Source organism: Capsicum annuum, chromosome 3 (assembly GCF_002878395.1).
Source record: "Capsicum annuum cultivar UCD-10X-F1 chromosome 3, UCD10Xv1.1, whole genome shotgun sequence".
Classification (NCBI taxonomy): Eukaryota; Viridiplantae; Streptophyta; class Magnoliopsida; order Solanales; family Solanaceae; genus Capsicum; species Capsicum annuum.
Genome location: NC_061113.1, coordinates 31,474,678 through 31,496,916, shown reverse-complemented (window position 1 = coordinate 31,496,916; position 22,239 = coordinate 31,474,678). Strand labels below are relative to the sequence as shown.

Genomic DNA, 22,239 nt, shown 5'->3' with positions numbered 1-22,239 from the left:
TTATTTTTATTTTTTCTTGGACTTTTACTGATTTTAAAGTATCAAAAATATTAATACTCATTAGTTCCAATTGTAAAAAATTAATTTGTTTTTGTTTCATATTGATAAGGGTATTTATATCTCTTGTTACAGGATGAGTAACAAAAGATAAGAGATTTGTTTATTCTTATAAGTAGCCTTAAAACCATTTACATCAATATGTGTATAAGGATAGATAGCATTTATAAAAGGTGTTCCTAAGATAATAGGAGGATATAACTGATTTTTTACTAAAAAGAAGAAATGAGGAATGCAGACTTTGTCTCGACATATATGAGTATTTGGTAATTTATACTTGATATCAAGAGTATGACCAGATGCAGATTTTACTATGTGAGTAGTTTTTTCAAAATACCTGGTTGGAATTAGTCCTTCTTGAATACAACTAACATCAGCACCACTATCAATCATAGCAACATTAGTGACAGAAAATTCCTTATTTATCAAAATAGTGCAATTTATATACCATTTATGAGCTGTAACTATTTGCATCATCCCCAAGAAATAATCCCTTTTCAAATCTTCTGTTGGACTAAGTTTATCAATTTCATCATTTTCAGAGTATTCCAAATCCTTATCTTTTTCTTTTGAGGTAAAAGAAGTTTCAGGGATTTCAATAATCTTTTCTTCAATTTTCGAAATTCTATGATCGAAGATCATCTGATTTTGTTTTAAGGAAACAATTTCCCTTTTCAATTGTTCAACTTCGATTTTTAAATCATTAAAGGTAGTATCTCTACCTAGGGTTTTACTCAACGCAAGACGTCGATTAACTTCGACTAAGGAATAAGACATGTGATGATTATCAAAAGAGTTATCTTTAGAAATACTAGTATTAGCAGAAGTTTTTTGAGTAGCAAAATTAAGGATTTTTTCACGCAGTTTTTCATCAGTAACTTCTTTTAGTAATTCGAGAACATTTTCAGCAGTAAGAGTTTAAACATTTAAATCAAGATCTTTAAATTGCGCTTGAAGTTTATACATCATTTCATCACAATTGCAAACATCATTATCACAGTCATTACATTTATTAACCTGATCGAGCTCACTATCAGAATTAGGTAATTCAAAATCATCTTCAGATGTAGAATCAGATTCGAAATCAGAGGTATATAATAAATTATAAACTTGGTCATGAACTTCTTCAGAAAGTCCTAAGGACTTGAGTTTTTGTAATTTGCAGTTTGGAGCTATATGACCATACTGGTTACAGTTATAGCATTTAATTTTGGCTAATTCTCTTTTGGATCTATTTTTCGTGAATCTGGTAGACTTACGAAAGGATTTTCTAGTTTCACGTTCTTCCTTGGTTCTATGCCTAGAACGTTTATTTCTATAGGATTTATTAGGCTCGGAATATCTTTGGGGTTTTCGTACGAAGGGTTTATCCATACCAAATTGCTCACAAAAGTCTCCTAATTGGGATTTGTCTCTGAATTAGTAAATCTTCCTCCAAAATGTTTAATAATTGTAAGCATAAGGGTATAGACAGCATCTGAACGTCCTGCCCGAAGAGGTCGGCCTAGATTATCTTTCCCGGGTTTATCATTGGTGGCATTAAAAATAGCCTCGCGTTTATCATCATCTAAGAAATTATCCCACCAGCCTCGAAGTTGGCCAGTAAACCCCACAACAATCATTTTACAAATTGTTGGGTCGGTGCGATTGGCCCGATTTTCTGGCGAAGCAGTGGCTGTGGCAATAGTAGTATACATGGACATACGATGGATAAGAATAGAGATTTGTCGATCAGATAATCCGTCAATATTCCATTCATAAATGGCTTCTCCACTATAAGAAGTATTTGTCTGATTCCATTCCTTTTCCTCTATCAGAACATCTTGAGGAGTTGAGCGTGGATAATATGCAGTAGACATACAGGGAATATCAGCGTTTTTCTTTCCCGGTTGTTTCTTAATCATACCTTTTAGCTTATTTAGCTCGGAAGAGATTACATCTCCAGTATTTTGAGTAGACTCAATATTATCAGCAAAATTAGACTCAAGATTTTGTACAAAATCATCAGAAATATTAAGAGGTTGAATGTTTAAACGAGAGAATTTTTTATCTAAGAGTTTCTCTAATTGGTCTAATTGAGAAACTTTTTCAAATCCTTCTATTTTAGGAGGTCTTTGAATACAAGGTTTTGATAAAATATATCCTTCTTCATCAGTGATTTTGGAAGTAGAAGGAATGTTAGAGGAATTCATCTGGGTGCTAAGTTTGTTAACTAACTCAATTAATTCGTCAAGTTTTTTATCAAGAGAGGAAATGTGTTCTCCTAAAATCTTAACATAAAGACTCAAATAATTATTTTGGGCGATAAGGTTATTTATTTCAGAAACAGTAATTTTTCCCACATCTTCACTGACAAACTTTTGAAAAGCAGAAAAAGTCATGCCAGTATTATTGGGCAATATAAAGGAAGACTGAGGAGGATAGAGTGCTTGAGTAATTGTGCCATCAGAATTTTGATAAGATCTTTCGATTATTTTGACATATGACGGTAAATATGCAGAAATGAACCATGGTACAAAGAAAATAATTTTATTATGTAAAGCACAAATTTCATAGAATTCTTCTGAAATATTTCCTAATTCATCACGAGTATAAGTTTCAAAAAACCATGTCCTAAAGGTTTTCCATTTTTCAGAAAAAAATTCTTTCTGAATATATTTTCTTGCCTGAGAACCAGGACTAAAACCAATAAGTTGTATGATCATGGTTAAACAGAATTGATGTCAAAATCCATTTCAGATGGGGTAGGATTTTCATTATCAAAATCTTGAACTATATTAGTTTTTGAGTTGATTTTTATCTTTTCTACATCTTTAGGTGTAGTATGCGAATCTGCAGAATTAATAGTATGCAAAGATGCCGCTCGATTCCTAGCTGGACCATACTGAGGTTCTATAGGAGAAATATGATGAATAGAAGGAAGTCTTCGTGGTATTGAGAAAGAATTTCTATAGACTGGGGGATTACTATCAAATTTTAGACAAATTCGTCCATCTGGATTTTGAGTTACTTGAGTTAACTCTGAATTAGTCACATCATCCGCTAATTGTTTTGGGGAAGTGACTGAATTTAAAATCCATGTTTGGGGGAAATCAATTTCATCCCATCTAATAGGTCTTCGGGTAGTGACCCTAGATTTTATAAAATTAGTTTCAATAAGTATAGTGCAATCAGAATTATCATCAATTAACTTACATCGAGGATTTAGAGTTGATAATAATCGATAGTATATGCGGTAAGATAATCCTATTAGTTCAGATCCAGGGGCATAATCATATCCATGAGTTTTCACATTTAAGGTTAAAGCATGAAGAATATTTACATCAGTTAGAGATAATTATAAATTTGGCTGAGTATTAAAATATACAGGACTATAAGTAAGAGTAGATTCAATAGATCCCATTAAGGATTTTCGAAAATTTAGATTTCTAGCATCACGCAAAGCAGCTAAAAATGTTTCAGGGAGACCCTTTAGGGTTAAAGATCGAAAGGCAATTTGTACTAAGCCAATATGCATATAATTATAGTTATGTTTAAAAATATCAATATCATGCTTATTTAGGAGTTGAATAGTCTGTTCATCAGCATTTAAAACAAGAGATTGTTCAGTTGTTTTAATAATTTGTTTATGTTTTATTTTATCAAAAAATTCATATTCATATATGGTTTTTAATTCAACTTTTGGAATTGTCCATTTATTCAGTAGATCCATATCTTGAGGTAAATCTACCTCTTCGAGTTTTGTACTTTTAGTACTAACTTCTCCCATATCCATAGTTATAAAAGTCTTATATCTATGCTAAAAATCTTCACCTCACTTAACATATTTACTATGAAAATTCACAGGCTCTGATACCATGTACAGGATCTCTTAGGCTGGGGTATGCCGATCAGCCTACCAGACCATCTAATAATATCGGATTAAGCCTAAGTCGGAAGACCGAACCAAAGCACCAACTGAAATAGAAAAGAATCTTAAGTAGTTTTATGACTGTATGGACTCTTTTACCCAAATATGGGGCCTGTCAGAGATTTAATAACCTTATGTTGAACCTGTGTGTCTAGAAGTTCTAATTGTGCGAAAATTCGCCCTTTTCTCAACAATACGGGCTAGAGAAGCACAACTTACTAGACGACGTCACAGAGACAAGGTTAACATAAGTGTATTGAACTCGACTGTACCTCCATTTTGAAACTAAGTCAAAAAATTAAAAAGATTCTTTTATATTTTGATAGAGTCTGGAGCTCTCATAGTTAACATGTCAGCGAAGTTAGATCTTCAACATAGATATAAGAAAATATTTTAGTCGGACATAGTCACGGCTGGACTATGATAGAAGTTTAAGTAAATGAATATAAGTAGTAAAGAGATATGTACCTGACTAGCAGGAAACCAAACTGAAATAGTAGTAAACAAGTAGCTTCTTCTTTATTTAATTCTTGAATATATTACAAAGAGAGAGAGAGGGAGAGAGAGTTTTTGAAAAATAAAAGGAGAGAATTTCTGAACTCCTGCCTCTTCTAAAGAATGAGGCGCCTATAAATAATAAAAAAGAGAATCTTGCACAGTAATAGATGGGTCCCTGTGCACAATGATTTTACTATTACAAAGAGAAAATTATTACAATTATATCTTATCCATCAGTCATGTGTTGTCTTTTCCTTTCCATTTCTTGATGAATGCTTCAGCTTTTTCAATTTCTTCTTCTTCTATCAGAATTTTCGGAGGTTGTGAATCAGTAATATCTTCAGTATTTGTTTCGGTACTATTCATTGATATGTCTGAATTTTGCTCAACAGTTTGAAGTAATTTATCTCTAACTTCTGATAAATATTCTTCTATCATTTGCATTTTATTGCCGCCATATGCAGATATTCTTCGGGAAACATAGTTAAGACTCTTTTCTTCCACCAAAATTGATTTTTTAGGAGTTTTTTCATATTCAGCAATTTTCTTGATTATTTCCTCCCGTTGGTCATGACCATAGGTGAGTTTAGTCTCTGGATCTTTCCGAAGCAATTTGTCCCAGAAATTATAATAAAATGTTCGGTATAAGGCAGGAATTTGTTGAGTGTCATAGCCTATTTCTATGGACCAACGATGGATCCAGGGATAGAGAATTCTATATAGAAATACATCTGATCAATAGTATCGATTTTACAAATATGATCTGAAAGATATAATTTGGTTAAGAAAGGAGAAGACTTTTTCTAGGTGTAATATAAAGAAGAATATTCTGGAGGTAATATTTTGACCGTAGGTTCATGTTGAGACCATCATTGAATAAATCAGTTTGGGATAGGTTTTTCAAATACTTTAGCACAATTTTTTATGAACCAAGTGTGTTTGTGCTTATAATTATTATAATATAATACTTGAGAAAAGATTTTAATATAATCCCAGTAAGTGAAATTGGCAAGTGTTTGGCCCATTGGTTTCATTGGCTTCATTGGCATAGATCGTTTGACGAAATTCCCCATTCTTCAATAGGAATAAGTTTTTTAATTACTATTTTGGAGTATCCATGAACTCCAGGGGTAGTTTAGGGGAAACATTAGGACCCGTTTAAAATGTAAACACTTAGGCGAATTTAGATGGTATAAAGATACCTTTCTTAGTAGGATTATGGATTTATCCGAAAGTAAGTATAACCATTAGAAAGCTAAATTCACTGATAGCGTTCCACCTTTATTTGCTGAAAGAGTTAGAAAAACTCTTAGAAGATTTTATGGAAAAGTATACAGAAAAAATTTATGATCAGCTTATTATAGCTTGTACTCAAGAAGGCTTAGCCCTTTGCAACGAGTTGAAATTAGCTAGACAAATTAAATTTAATAAACTCAGAGAAAAATCTCAATTAGAAGACTATCACAAAACTTCTTGGATTCAAGCAAACACTAATTTACTAAATTAATTAAAAACAGATTATTAATCAACACTATGTGCTTTGCACTTATTTTAAACTACACTTAAAAAAACGTCTTGTTTGCGGAGATCGTTGGTTCTCCTCCGCAGCGGCAGCCATGGCAGCCAAATCAGCTGATATACGCAAGACTTCACACAGATCGAACAATTTCACTCAAAATATCGTTAAAAATCCTAAATTACCTTTTGCTATTGCATTACTTGTAGCTGATTCCATCCTCGTTGCGTTGATTATCGCCTACGTTCCATGTAATTGTTCAGTTTTTTTTCTACTTTTGATTTCCAGTTTTTTTCTTATATGTATAAGTATTCTGTTTTTTCGAGTTAGCTGTGTCAGTTTCCTATTTATCAAAATCAGTTGTTCCGTTTTGTCTATCTAAGAAATCACTATTGTTCAAGTAGGAAAAGGGAACAATTGATAGTTGAGATGTATTTTGATAAAGAGTTGGTGATAGTTCAGGTAGGAAACTCGCATTACTACTTTGTCACCAACTATTTGTCAAAACATATCTTCCTTTTTTCTATCTGAAATATCGCCATCATTGAGGTAGGAAAAAATGATTGGAAAAGAGAACAATTGATAGTTAAGATGTGTTTTGATTAATAGTTGGTGATAGGTCAGGTAGGAAATACGCATTCTTACCTGTCACCAACTATTTTTAGTATCAAAATACATCTCAATTATCGGCTATTCCTTTTCCTACCTGAAATATCACCATTGTTCAGGTAGGAAATGGAATAACTGATAGCTGAGGTATGTTTTGGTAAATTGTGATAGTTTAGGTTGGAAACTCGGAAACTCGTTGATAGTTAGATATGAGACTTGAAAAATGGGGATACTTTATGTATGTTTCAGACGCTTAGCTCTATATCAATTCATAAATTGATTAATTGGTTGCTTTGTTAATTTCTTCTTTTATAGATACGAAAATTGATTGGGATGCTTATATGTCTCAGGTGAGAGTTTCAATCTTACTTCAACATTTTGATTTGTATGTTTATTTTGTTCAGTAATGCAACAAAGACTTGGGTTGAATTTACTTTGGTCAGTCATTTGGCTTAGCACTCTGTTTGGATGGTTGTTACATATTGTTTTATAATGTATTGTATTGTTTTGTTTTAATGAATATAATGGTTGGATAGATTGTATAGTTTCTTTTAGTTATATAATGTCACACATCAACCATTTGGACGACAAACCTTCAGGAAAAGTATGATACAGTGGAGAACTACTAAAAAGAGGTCGGCTAAGTGATAAAATAGGATTATTAAATAATAATTAAAGACAAAATGAGAAGGGGAGCCTTGGAGTAACTGGTAAAGTTGCTCCGATGTGGCCAGGAGGTCACGGGTTCAAGCCATGGAAACAGCCCCTTGCAAAAATGTAACCGAGGCTGCATTAGACTTGGTGCATCGGGCTGCCTTTTTTTTAGAGGTAACAGCCATCCAAACATGCTGTAGAAGACAAATTAAAGGACAAAACAATTATCAGTATTTGACATTGCGAATGAAATGGGCAACTTAGAAGATCCAAAAGTTAGACTCTAACTAGAGCAATACATTATAGCATACTGGATCGATATGTAGCTTATATTGTTTTGATTGATTTGTTATTTTTGGTCAATAGGTTACTGGTTTTCTCGAAGGAGAGAGGGATTACAGTAACTTGAAAGGTGACACGGGGCCACTCGTTTACCCAGCAGGCTTTCTTTATATTTACTCTGCTATACAGTATGTTACTGGAGGTCAAGTCTATCCTGCTCAGGTAATTTCTTACTTTCTCCATTTCCAGGAGGAATAATTCTTGTTTCTGTGATCGCCAACAAACTTGCATAAGGAGGTGCTAGCTTGATTGTGATTGTCCCCTTCCAATCTGATTAGATTTGAAAGAGCATACAAATGCATTTAATTGATTGTCCCCTTTCAAAAAATTGATTAGATTTTGCTTCTGAATTTCAAGTAAATGAGACTATAATCTAGAAACAACAATAAGAGATACATATTTTCTGTTTTATGTGCTTACTTATAATATAATGGAAGCATAGCTTCAGTATTGACGATGTGAACTAGTTACTCTCAGGGATAAGTGTGATATTACGAAACTTCTAAGTTATATTAAATAGGCAAATTATTTAGTATTGGAATGAAATGGACATGAAAAGAGCTAAATAATACCAGAGGATTCATATAGCCGCAAGCCAAGACTAATCGATTTGATATAGAAACTTCGATTATTGCTTGATTCATTGTTTTACCGAATGGTAACAACTCCTTTCGAGTTAAAAACATTATCCACACCCAATGTTCACACCAACCCAGACAATTTAACTTTAAAAATTAAACAAAGAATACATCACACTTAATCATGGTTAAGTGAGAAATGTATAAATTGTGCAGGTAAGTTTATCCTCCTTTTCAGATGTGGAATGGGACTTTCCATCTTAATCTTGTGGATTTTTGATGCCTATTACCACACCAGAAGAATAATTGTTACGATAAGAAATGGACCTTGGGTCTAATACAGGATTGCCCGGGGCCACATAAAGAGACTAAGCCACCATCGACAACCTATGTGGGACAAATTCTAACACCCCCTGCATGCCCAAACATGCCAATTGAAGCATGGACAGCTTAATATGGGGGCCCAACATCGGGTAAACCAAGAAGTAGAATGTGTCTGACTCTAATACCATAATGAGTCATGAACCTTAAGCTTAACTCAATCCAAAAGCTAGCGCATGAGGTGAGGATGCGTGGAACCATATAAGAAAACTGTATCCCCATCCCACAACCTATCTGGGACAAACTCATAAATTACTTATTTTTATAAACAGAGCTAATCTATATCTTTTCATCCCTGCGAGCTGTCGTGACACACAAGACTATTCCTGGACCCTTGGACATATCATTCAGCATTTGTATGGGCAGTGGCAAGCAATGTTTCTAAAAGCAAAACAGACGAAGAAGGCACAGTCCACATGGATTGAACCGAAACCAAGAAGTAAAACCTGGGTCTTTGAAATGATGAAGCACACAATTATGGATGATAACCGATGTCAAACATATATGAATTTAGTACTATAACAATCAAATTGTAATTAAAAACAACATATTTTACTATTATCTATACAATAATGTTCATGTTAATTCAACTCCTCTAAGCAGAGATTTAAAGAACCAAATGCTTTTCGCTAGGGTTACTTTGTGCGTCATTGCCTGAAGTGATACTACCTTACTTATGAAGCGATAATACCTTGTTTCACATCATTTCATTATTTTTATGACACTGGTGCAAAGTTATGAGGTGTTGCCCCTTTGAGTCTGGCTTTTGTGGGATTTGGAAGCAACTTGCAAGAAAACGGCCAGTGTGAAGAGGGCAAGGCAATGTGAGGATGGGTAGGCAATATGGGGAAAGTTGGTTCCATGAACTGCGCGTTTGGCATGATATGTGAGAAGCACCGGGCTGCGGTGTGTGCATAGCATTCCCAGAACATGGGAGCAGTTTGACAGTTGAGGCAACTTTTATCCAGCATTGGCAATGTGGTAACGGCCGAGAGCGACGTGCGGTGGAGTGTTGCACTAACAAAAGATGGTTGTTACTCGTTTGATTTAGTCTCTTTTACGAAGGCCTAGCAGTTGGGGATGTCAACTGCAAGATAACAATTTATGACATGGTGCCAAGTGTTCCTAACCCATGTAACTGCTCTTGGAAGCTTAAAAGGCGAAGGCAGCTTGCTGGCACTGGCATGAAGTGTGCTATATGTGTCAACTCGTGCAGTTGTCTATATTTAAGGTATATAAAGTTGAGAATGTTGTCCTGTAAGTCTAAGTTGCTTTTCTTGTACTTTGTCCAATACTTCTAAGTACCTATGCCAATCTATTGAGGACTCGTTTGGTACAAGGGATGAGGGATAACTAATCCTAGAAGAACTTGTTTTCCAATCAAACGACCCCTTAGTGTAATGCTGAGACAAGTGGCTTGACTATTACTACAACAACATACCCAGTGTATTCCTACAAAGTGGTGTCTGGGGAGGATAAAGTGTACACAGTCCATACCACTACGTTAGATGTAGAGAGGTTGTTTTCGATAGACCTCCGGTTCAGGACAAACACCAGTATAACAAACAAAAAACATCAAAACACACAACAAATGATACAAGAAACAAGACACTCATAGATTAATACTATAAACTATCTATCCGAAATCACCAACACCACCAAAACACCACGAACAAGAAACTGCAAGACACATGCATAACACTACGACTACAGGCGCAACTACACACAAAGCACTCCTCCCTATTAGTAAGGATGCACTTCTACTCACTAATTCTCCACCCTAGTCCGTGTCCTCCACACCTTCCTATCAAGGGTCATGTCCTCCGTAAGCTGCAGCTGCTTAATGTCATCCCTAATCAGCTTCCTTCAATAATTCTTCAGCCTACCTCTACCCCGCACGAAACCATCCATAGCCAGCCTCTGGGGCATCCGGGCACCTACTCATTTCATGTACGAACCATCTCAATCTCACTTCCCACAATCAAGTGGCTTGATTGCCGGGGAAAATTTTCTAGTAAAGAATTGACCCTGTGACAATTGCAAAGTGATGCCTAGCTGTACAATATATATCTTGAACTTTTAAGCCTTCACCTATCCTACTGGTTTTAGCACTACTTGCTTTTAGATTTTTTATCTCTCCTGAAGTTCTGGTGCAGTATCCCACCCCCATCCCCTAGCGGCTATCCTCAAAGTGCTTGGCATAGATTGTGCGGAGGTGTTTTCCAGTGCTGATCTTGATCTCTTATCATTTATGTTACAAGCTTGTCTCTTGCTTTCCTCGGACCCTGTTTCATAATTTTTGGTATTCCAAGTAGCTCTTCATGCTCGTGATGCACTTTCCTTTGGGGCTGCTGATTACTTTGGGCAGTATGCCATCTGATGGAGTGTTTCTTTTCCGACAATGACAATCTGAAGCAAATATTTGCTTCGCTAACTGTAACTAAGTAGAAAAAAATGCAAAGACATACTTTCTATGCTTGCAAGGATGGTAGAAGCTAAAAGTACATTCCATAATGAGAAAAAATTTAACCTTTTGCTGGGGTTTGCCTGTTCTGGAAAGTTCACACGATTCAGAATAAACTTGTGTAGTTAACTAGTAGTGACTTTTGAAATAATATAGGCATATTCAGCTTATCATTGGATAAATCCATACTCTATTATGTCCTTCAATTTAAGGTGACTTAAACTTGCATGCCAGATTTATTTCTATCTTTTCATGTTAGTGCAGATTCTCTTTGGCTTTCTATACATAATGGATCTAGCAATTGTCTTGTTCGTCTACTTAAAGACCAACGTGGTAAGTGTATTCTTCATGTATGAGTGGCTCTTCTGAGTTCTTTTTGATAATCTTTCAAGATTAATATATTTCTGAAGAAAGTTGTATGGTGACTGCTGGAATCAGTGGTAAAATTTGTTAGTGTTGAGTACCAATTCAGTTTTTTTTTTTTTAAAAAATAAAAAATTATTTATCTTATTTTAAATTATAGTGTTGACTGTATTTTTATTCATATGATCGTAATTGCCCTTTCAAAGCAGTTTTAGACAGGGCTGTACTTTTGTTGTCTCAGTTTTGCCAAAATATGCTGATCTCCAAGGCAGTCTTAGTACTGTTATAAATAAAACCTTATCATTTCAAAAAGAAGAGAAAACGAATGAGTTTCTAGACATCAATTTGAGACCTGGTGAAACAATGCTTCTTCTTTAAGCTGATTTACTGCACTCTCAGATGATCTTTTTTTTAAAGGAGGTATCTTGGTGAACTATAAATCAAAAATGAACTTCAAGGGGATTTATCGAGGAAAAATATGACGAAGCCTAGAAGTTATTATGTTTCTAGGAGGTATTTCTGAATAAAGAAGAAGAAGAAAGCAGTCAATCTTGAGACTGTGGTTTGATCATTTATTGATATCATTTAAATTTTATGCTAAGGAAATCAAGAGTTGTTCTTCAAGTTATTTTCACTATTAAATTCCACGTGTAATTGAGGACATCCGTTAAATTTTATCTAAGCAGCAGCATCTGGACCAAAATTTTGGAAATCTATATTGCTCATACTGAAGCAGGATTGGGTTTCAACTGTAGTGAGAGAAAAATGTCTTCAGTATGTCTTAATTTTTTCTGCTTACTATTTTCTCTTTTCTGATTTATCTTTTTTCCTTGAAACTTCTAATTTACATTCTTTCAATAAATATTCAGAATCATCCACTTTTTACTAAGTAGAAAATCTTTTAAATGGAAAAAACACTTTTCGTTGGAGTTAAGAATTAAGATATGCTATGAGTAAGTGGAAACATAGTTGACGATTGAACTTTTTTCCAGGTACCTTGGTGGGCTCTCTCCTTGCTTTCTCTGTCTAAAAGAGTTCACTCTATCTTTGTTCTTCGATTATTTAATGATTGTTTTGCAACTACACTTCTCCATGCCGCATTGGTCTCAATTATTTTCCAAAAATGGCATCTTGGGTTGGTAATTTTCAGGTATATTCTTGCTTCCTTTGACATTTTTATGGTTGGGTTAGTTTTGCTCTATATCATCGATTAAAATCCGTCAGTTAAAATTGATGAATGGTCTTCTCTTTAGTACAGCGGAGCTGTTTCTATAAAGATGAATGTGCTCCTGTATGCACCACCTTTGTTGCTCCTGATGGTGAAGGTATATATTGGGACAGTTTAGGTTATTAATAATCTCAGTGGGGTGTAGGTCATTGAACTGCATTTCTGATTTCCTTTTGTGTTATATGGTGGAAACTTGAAATACAGGCAATGGATATTATTGGAGTGATATCTGCTTTAGCAGGTGCTGCATTAGTGCAGGTGGGTATTCTCCAAGTTCCATTTCTACTTGCTAATGCAATGATGTTCAGCGGGCGACATGATTTTCTCATCTTTACTCTAGTCTTCATTAGTTCAATTCTTTGTTAATGTTGTTTGGGAAAATAGTTTTAGCGCGTTTCATTATTTGGGTAGGGAGGGTTTGGGGTTGCTCCAGGATCAAGGCATCACTTTCTTCTGCTTACTCATGATGTTTTAACTTTTTGCATGATCTGTATGTTCCATCCTCGATGCTCTTGGGCATCTTTTAATTGTTAGAATATTTTTTTCAATTCTTTCCTCAGAGATCCACTGATGAGTTTGTGGTTCATATACATAGGTGAGTGCGCTGACAAGTATACTTCTGTTGAATGGAGCTTATTCTGATCAATTGTTTACCAATGACCGTGATGATTGGTGATTGGTGCAGATTGTCATAGGGCTTCCTTTTATCCTGTCGCATCCAGCTTCATATATATCAAATGCTTTCAATCTCGGTCGTGTTTTCATCCACTTCTGGTACTTCTTTAAACACAGTGTGTGCAAAAAATGGTACTCTGAGACGTGATGTCGTAATATCATACAACTTTAACATTGCTGTCATCCTTCTTTTCTTGATTTATTTATGTTTTTGGTAAAATTCTTTTAATGTGCAAAACAATTAAACATTATACCCCAGGATATTTATGAAATCATCATAAATATGGTGATAAGATATCATGTAGCTATTCAGTTGACACACTGTTTTATACACGTACATTATCGTTATATGTAACAACATTGTTGTATTTATCATGCGCTTTTTACCTCAAATGCCATTTAACAACACATTGGTATTTGGCTGTATCTGCTAAATGTAGGAGATGCATGTTCTTACTGCTGGCTGTAGTTTTATCTCTGTCTCATCCCTTGGTAGTTTGGGTCCCAAAAAAAAAAAAAAGGAATTTCCACTTCTCATCCTAAGCCTACTGTGAATCCGTGATCTTCAAACTAAGTTTGGTCGGATCCTCTTGGATTGTAAGTTGTATTTGGTGCCTTTAGAATAATCTAATTCGTCGAGAACTGTGTTTTATCATTTGTGTTATTGCAACATTGTGTTCATTTCATGATTTTATGCTATCCCTTACAAAGATCAGTTTATCGTAACTCTCTGATTTGTTGCAGGTCTGTTAACTTCAAATTTGTTCCTGAAGACATCTTTGTTTCTAAAGCTTTCGCTCTCTCTTTGCTAGTTGCTCATCTCAGTCTGCTATTGGTTTTTGCTCATTACAGATGGTGCAAGTGAGTATTTCTCATATTATCCTTACAGCTAGTGTTGGCATTGATATTCCAGTGTTGAAGAAAAGGCATAATATGATAACCATAGTATTTTCTTCTCTGTATACCAAGGTAATGAGTTAACGGCCAGTGGACTGCATTTTTCCTTTTTCATCTTTTGCAGGCATGAAGGGGGACTGTTTGCCGTTGTGCATGCTAAAGTCATTCAACTTAAGCTTAGAGTTACTCAGAGAAATCCTTCTTCAACCAACAAAGTCCTTCAAACTGATCGTAAGCAACATGCGCAATCTGTTTTGTGATTTTCTATACTTAAAGGCCGTCAAGTATTTTTTTTACTGTGACTGGTTTATCTTGATTTGGCATGATTTATGATTGCTGAATTTATCACACATCCTCAGATATTGTGACGACCATGTTTGTTGGGAATTTCATTGGCATTATATGTGCCCGATCCCTCCATTACCAATTTTACTCTTGGTAAGTTTTGCGGCTCATTTTTCTCTTTAGGTCATGGATTCTATCTCATACTCCTCACCTCTTAACGCAATGTCTTAATGTGGTTATTTTAAGGGTTGGCTAATCTATTCTCAGATCGAATTAAAAGAAGATTTAATTGGTTGTTCAATATAAAATAAACCATAGTACATATTTAAATATGCAACTTTCCATATTTCTAAACACTAGTTTAGGTGTATGCGCTTTGCGCGTATACCTCACTTTAATGCTAAGTTGCTCGGACTCTTCAAAAATGTCTATGGGTGCGTGTCGAATCCTCTAAAAATAGTGTATTTTTGAAGGATCCGACACGGGTGCGGTAACGTTTTTGGAGAGTCCGAGCAACTTAGCTGTAATGAATTCAAACATTACTCTAAATAGGATATTTATTTAAATAATAAAGATGAATATAATAATTAAATTTAATAGCTTTTGAGTATGTAAAGATGGAGAATTTATTTATTAAACCTATTTTACACAAAAAAATTTCAAAGCCGATCGAGATATCTACGAACTGTAAACTACCACAAAATAATAAACTAATAGAGATATTACGATAATACAATTAAACCTAACCTTTACCTAAAAAAAATTTCAAAGCGGATCCACATTCATCTAGCATCTGTAAATTAAAATAAAACAATAACATAATAAAGATATCAAAACAATACAATTAAACCTAACCTTTACACAAGAAATTCTTCACACCAACTGACATTCATCTACGACCTGTAAACTATAAAAAAACAATATAATAGTGATCACAAAGCTTCGATTTTGATTCAACTAATTCTTGTCTGAGCGAAAATTTAGATCCTAAAGAATGATTTTGAATGAAAACAAAGAAGATATTTATATACACACATGTTGAATTCTATTATGCTGAAAAAAACAATGAAGAAGTTGAAGGTTAGAAAATCAAGTACTACAAATCTAGACATGCAATCAAATCAAGTTAGATGAGTATCAATCATATTTTCTCAATAGACAAACCGATTTGTTCTCTAATTTAACGTACATCTCAATATTTATAGAAGTATTTTCTTAATAGAGTCCTATTTTAGGAGTATTTTTCTAATTGAACAGTAGAAAGGAAAATATTAATTCTCCTACCATATATTTTAGGAGTCTCATATATTTTAGGAAGTTTAATTAATATAATAAAAATAATTAAATAATAAATTTAAAAATATAGTGAAAAGACAGTTTTGTCTAAAGAAGAGTCCCTTAATAAAAGGCAAAAAGTTCAAATCACTTTTCCAAATATCTACACGCTTTTAGTATATTATAGATTATAGATATAGATTATAGATATAGATATAGATTTGAAAAGCTTTAATAAATGATAATTTACTTTGATTCTTGGAAAGTCAACATAATATTCAGCTTGAGATAGATGCATGCCTTCTATGATCTCATGTTGGTATTGAGCTCAGTTAGGTGGTAACAGCACATAAAAGTACAAATATTTCAAGAGGACGTAATTGAAATGTATAATCAGAACTTTTTAAAATTATTAACTAATTGAGACCCTGAGAAAGTATCAGGAAATAAGAATATTCAAGAGGTTTCTAATTTAATCATTGTGACACTAAATAAATGAAGCATTTCACACAAACCTAGTAATAACTTGAGATGCTTCAGCCTCTCATTGAAGAACGGAGAATTTCGGGATACATTTTGTTAGGAGTTCACGGGACTGCAGCTCATGTACTTAAAGGGAATAGTGTATTACTTATAAAATGCTCATTGAGTTGTTGACCATAGTTGACCACATCGTTTATGGAACTTTTCCCAGTGAGTAAGTGAAGATCACAAAAGTCAGCCCCCATTTCCCTGCCAGCGTGGCACCAAAGCAAGACATAAGAGCCCTGACTAACATATGCCAAGCAGATGGAGTTTTGGAAGATCACTCGCTCTTTCACCGTTTTCCTCGATTCCATGTCAAAGTTTCAATTGAATTAAGATAAAATCATTAATTTCCTAGATCTTGTTTGCAGGTACTTCTATTGCTTACCGTATTTATTGTGGAAAACACCATTTCCAACCGTCCTACGGTATTTGATTTGATACTCAAACTGATTTGTTTGCTTTAGTTGTATGGTATTTTCTGTTTACAAGTTTGCATTGTACTGCAGCTTACTGTTGTTTGCAGCTGTAGAGTTTTGCTGGAATGTCTTTCCCTCCAACATTTACTCATCAGTTGTTCTCCTGTGTGTCCACGTGATCATATTAGGCGGTCTATGGATAAGTTCATCAGAATATCCATATGTAGAAAAAACAACTGATAAATCAACATCTAAGAAGAAGACTAGATAAAGCACTAGTTTACTCTTGTTCGAGAACTGGTTATGCATGCGATGGCAAAATTACCTGCTCTCATCTCCTACTACCATTGCGTTGAACTCTGATGTGCTGACCAAGAGGCATCGTTTGGTTATACTGGGAGAAGTTCTCTTTTTATTTGTAGTGTTAATGCTTACTTTTGTTAGATGGTATACAAAACCAGAAACTGGTCACAAGTCACAACCACCTAAAAGCCCTACTCACCCACACCCTCAGAGAGATCATCCCATGGAATCAAGGCTGAAGATTTTATTGGGTTTTTGACATTTGAGGATTATACATATTGAATTGGACTAGAATATTTTAGCAGGTCAGGCTTTTTATTTATTTAGATATGTATGGTGTATTCATTATCAAGGTCAGATTTGGACTAGTTATAGGATGGTGTTGTTCTTCTTTGATATTGAGGTTTAGTTGATTGGTCGATTGTGAAAACATTGAAGCAAATATGCTTCAAGATGTCACATCTCTATTCTCTTCCTTGCCCATTGCTGCCAAGGTTCCCTTTGTCTTCAAGATGAGTGTTTGGACGGGGCGGATCTAGGGTGGTGGAATTTGTGTCAAATATGCGATGGGAACTCAATAACAAAGTAGTCTCTTGGTTCAACAGTAGAAATGAAATTTGCTTTAACTTTGTTGTCCTCGTTCATTAGAGTTCGACTTCCTTGGGCATTATTCAAAAGTTCCTTGTGAAGATAATTTTTCATTTATCTTTTTTCGTAGATAATTTAAGGGCAGTTTCTCATTTTAATAGAAAATGTACTTGTTAATCTTCTTTTAATATACGTGATGTTTATTAATGTAGTAACAATTAGGTAAGCTAAACGGGATGCTGGGAAATTTGACAGCCTTCAAAATAAGTAGAAATGTTGGTTCCCCTCCTCAACAACAACATGCCAAGTATATTACTATAAAGTGAGGTCTAGGGAGGGTAAGTATATGCAATTTACACCACTACCTTAGGGTGAGATAGAGGGAGGTTTTCAATAGACTTTTCGGAAACAAGGAAAAAATAATTATTATAAAGGTGGGAAACTCAAAAGACAATATTATGTAGATTTTGGTGTTATTTAAAACTTATAATGAAGGATTTCTAATTAAAGAATCATGAAAAGAAAGTAAAAATAACATAAATCTCAACCTTATTAGAATTATTTACACTCTCTCCTACTTCCTTAATTACTTTAATCTCTCTCCCGATTCATATATATAATAAGACCGACATATAATAGAAATTTTTGTATATGACAAGGCCGACATATACATAACAAGACAGATTCATATACATAAAAAGTATGACAAGGATGACATATACATAACAAAATCGACATATACATAATAAAACCGATTCATATACATAACAAGGCCTACATATACGTAGAAAGCTATGTATATGTATTTTTAGAGAAAAATGAGATTTTTGTAATATGTTTGGAGAGATAGGATTTTTTGTAATAAGTGGGACTTAAATTGTAGATTTGTGTAATTTTTAGAAGAAATTATGTGTAGACATTTTTAAGAAAGTAAAAGACCAAAAATAAGAAAAAAAAAAGATAATTATGTCCAGCAAAGTTCTAAGTTACTATTTTGAACCCAAAAAATTATTAACGTAAGAAAATAAGAATTTCATGTAAGACTCAAAACAAAGAGAACTTATTTTTTAAAAAAAATAAAAAATAGCGATATCTTTCTTACTACAAATCATTAAAAATAGAAAAAAAAATAAGTACGAAATCAATGCACCATCTTCTGAGCTCTTGTCAACATCTACTCTCATTATCCAAACATCATTTCTACTCAATCATTGAAAAATAAAAGAAAAAAAAAATTCAACTACATAACTTCACTACCTTTTGTTTTTTATTTTAGGAAAAAAGCATAAATACTCCCTTGAGCTTATAGTCACAATTTACTTTAATATTTTAACTTTACGTATAATTCTTTACCCCCTTAAACTCACTTCAAGTGAATTTAGTACCTCCTTAAAAATAGAGAACCATACTTGTGGTGGGAGGTGTTCTACACGCACCTCCACCTGTTAAATCTTGTTTTTCAATTTTTTTTTTTTTTATCTTCTTATCTTTTTTTCTTCCATTATTCTTGAAACTTAGTGAGAGTGACTTGCATATACTGCTATGTTCAAATACATCCATGGCAACATCTCTTTTACTTTGTTCAAGTACATCAAACTTGAACCCTCAATAGTCCATTGGAATTGAAAAATCCATCAAGGGTTTACTTTGAGATTTCAGCTCGAAAAATTGAGATTTCTGTGAAGGGTGTCATCTCTTTTTTAACACTGATTTCACCATTGATGACCGAAAAATCAAGCTTCTCCGCAAATTTCATATCAATTTAATTTATTATTAAAGATTTAATTTTCGACAATCTATTCGTATCTTTTTCACTTGTTGTCAAAGAGCTGCACTTATGATCTTCTTCTCCACAAATTTCATGTTTTTTTTTTTTGTTGTTGTATCATCACCTCCTTTTCTTGTGAAGCTAAAGATTAATTTTTTTTGTAATAGAGGTCAGAAAAACTGTTATAAGGTTGGAGAAGTTTTTGAGAGATTAAGATGATATTAAATGGTGATTTGCTTTTTAGAAAAAGAAAATCTTCATTTTTATTTTATTTGATTCTAAAATTATGGATGAAATTCATAAGAAGTAGAAAGCGAATTAAATATCGAAAAATTCACCAAATAATTATCAGGTAAAATTTTTAATCTAAGTTCATCGTGAAAATTTGTTCATTCTGAAAAATGGTGCATCACTGCTCTTTGGATTAAAAGGAAGAAGGAAAAGGAAATTAAAAAAAAGGTCCCATTAAAAATTAAATTAATTAATTAATAACCTCCAATTAAATTATGCCACATGTATAGTTGAATTGATTTTTTTAATAGTTAAATACGCTTACTTTACACATTAATTAAAAAAAAAAGAATATATCAAAAAAGAATATTATATATTGGCGAATAAGAAAGTGCCACGTGTGTGATTATGTTAATTCAGATTTTTTTTTCTCTTCTCACTCGCTTTTTGAAAAGTAAGTACACTCTCTCAGCTTAGGGAGATATTTAATACACTTTAAAGTTGTTAAGGGGACATATAATTATCCTTTAATACACTTTAAAGTTGTTAAGGGGGCATATAATTATCCGTGAAGTTAAGAGTGTAAAGTAAGTTAAACAGACAAGCTTTGAACGGTTTTAATGCATTTTCTCTTTATTTTACGAGATTTCGACTATCAATTCTACAAGTTAACTAGTGCTGAATCAGGAGTATATATTATTTTTTTAAGGATCATTACAGCACGCGTTGAACGGGTGAAATAGAAGTGAATAGGTGCAAGGTAGAAAACCCCGTGTCAGTCCGTCTCAATTAGCTAGCTACTACATCTAATTTTGACAATTTATCTGATTTTTTCTTGAAAAGAATTTTACATATTTACACCATAAAATATATACTATGCAAATTTTACTGTTCAAATTATCGGAATAATCGTATTCAAAAGAAAGAAAATATTGCCATCAATCTTTTCAGGAGGGACATAGTTAGTTTGCCATAATCTTTAAAGGGCAGTACAGTAAACTAAACTCTCACTATACATGAGATTTGAGGAAGGATCGGACCATAAAGGTCCGTTGTACGTGATCTTATATATTGTATTTTTTAAGAGATTGTTTCTACATCTCGAATTTATGACCTCTTGATCACGTAGCAACAACTTAGATATAATAGTTTGTTAATAGAGAATAATTCATGCAGCTCTCCTCTGTTTCTATACCAAAAGGTCAAGCAAAATATCATATCAATTACTAGAATATTAATTAGATAGAACTCAAATTGTCTCAAAAGCATTCAATTTGAAAACGAATTTTACATGTACCAAATGAAACATTGAGTATTAAACACAAACTGCCAGAAGACCAACTATCATCACTTTATTGGACTTGCAACTGAAAAGAAAATACTACTACTTTAGTGTATATATATAACACAGGATTTTTCATTTTTCACATGTAAACCAGATTATTCAAACAACAAATTTAATCAAAACAAATTACACTTACTAATTACTCCTTTCTGTCCCAATTCATGTAGGACCGTTCGGCTTTCGAGAGTCAAATCATTTAATTTTGATCATAATTTAGGATGAAATCTCGAAATTCAAAAGATGTCACATAAATTGAGATGAAAAAGTAATTAATTAACATCAATTCGACGTTAATTAATTAACTCCGGCAACGTGTAATAGCACTGCAACCACGTGAATAGGGATTAGCTTCAGCACCCGTTTTGCAATTATAATAGGAAGCACCTCTTCGAGAACATGGAACACTGTTACTCTGCAGTGCACCATAGCTTATATAATTATCCGTTGCTAATATGCGCCGGTTGCTCTCCGAATCCATTTCGAATTCACCACTGGCCATACACTCCCCTATTGAACCTTCACAGTTTACGGCGGACTTCACCGGAATCCAACTGCTCACGTCGAAGTCTCCGGCGGTAGCATCGCCGGAGATAATCAACAATGATATTAATATTGAAGAGATGATGAAAATGGAGCAAGAGGATTTTGCTGCCATTGTGTCTCAAATTTGTGAGTGATAATTGGTACTAATGTATCTTCCTTCTCTCTTACTCATATATATATTTATAAGAAAAGACTGTACTATATGCACCAAAACTTATGCGTGAGGTTCACGGAAGTGTCCGGCCACATGAGGTTATTATATAGTCTTATTCGAATGCAAAAGGTTGTTTTCACGATTGAATTTATGATCCATCTTCAGATTATATGACAATAATTTTACTAATTTTAAGACTCCACTTTCTGTTACTCATATATAGAGAAGTAACAATTTGATTATTATTAGTAGTAGTATCTATTATTTTTTAGTGTAAGTTGTAACTACTACGAATAGGGGTGGACATGGTATGGTACGGTATGATATTTGAATCTTCGGTATAATAATTTCGGTATTCGGTTTTTAAAAATATTATATCATTTTCATACCATATTTATTCGGTATGATTCGATATTTTGCGATATGATAATCGGTAGCCATAGTTTATTTAACTTTGACAATACATACTCGTATATTAGAGTATTATTACTTCGAATTTTCAAAAGCGTGTCTTAATTGTATCATAAAAATGCATTACAAATATAGAAATATTGAAAAAGAAGTACAAATAATTCTTTTTATTAATCAATTACACTAAAAAGACATTTCAATCAAGATAGAGTAGCAAAAG

The 22,239-nt window shown here is 33.5% G+C and overlaps 2 protein-coding genes across 3 annotated transcripts; one reads left to right on the top strand and one right to left on the bottom strand.

Moving 5' to 3' along the window:
• Window positions 1–5,925: 5,925 nt before the first annotated feature.
• LOC107864015 (dol-P-Man:Man(5)GlcNAc(2)-PP-Dol alpha-1,3-mannosyltransferase) lies at window positions 5,926–17,438 on the top strand. Of its 2 annotated transcripts, XM_016710263.2 has the most exons (13): window positions 5,926–6,232; window positions 6,906–6,940; window positions 7,611–7,748; window positions 11,274–11,342; window positions 12,365–12,522; window positions 12,631–12,697; window positions 12,805–12,858; window positions 13,286–13,374; window positions 14,020–14,136; window positions 14,297–14,403; window positions 14,532–14,610; window positions 16,629–16,685; window positions 16,767–17,438. In XM_016710263.2, exons 1-13 carry the CDS (start codon window positions 6,082–6,084, stop codon window positions 16,945–16,947), a joined length of 1,302 nt encoding a protein of 433 aa, XP_016565749.1. In that variant the 5' UTR covers window positions 5,926–6,081; the 3' UTR covers window positions 16,948–17,438. The 2 variants fall into 2 exon arrangements, with proteins under 2 accessions (XP_016565749.1, XP_016565750.1); XM_016710264.2 differs by lacking the exon at window positions 16,767–17,438 and having other exon boundaries at window positions 5,970–6,232; window positions 16,427–16,685.
• Window positions 17,439–20,820: 3,382 nt separating this feature from the next.
• LOC107864014 (rapid alkalinization factor) lies at window positions 20,821–21,780 on the bottom strand. Its single transcript, XM_016710262.2, has one exon. It carries the CDS (start codon window positions 21,564–21,566, stop codon window positions 21,210–21,212), a length of 357 nt encoding a protein of 118 aa, XP_016565748.1. The 5' UTR covers window positions 21,567–21,780; the 3' UTR covers window positions 20,821–21,209.
• Window positions 21,781–22,239: the final 459 nt, after the last annotated feature.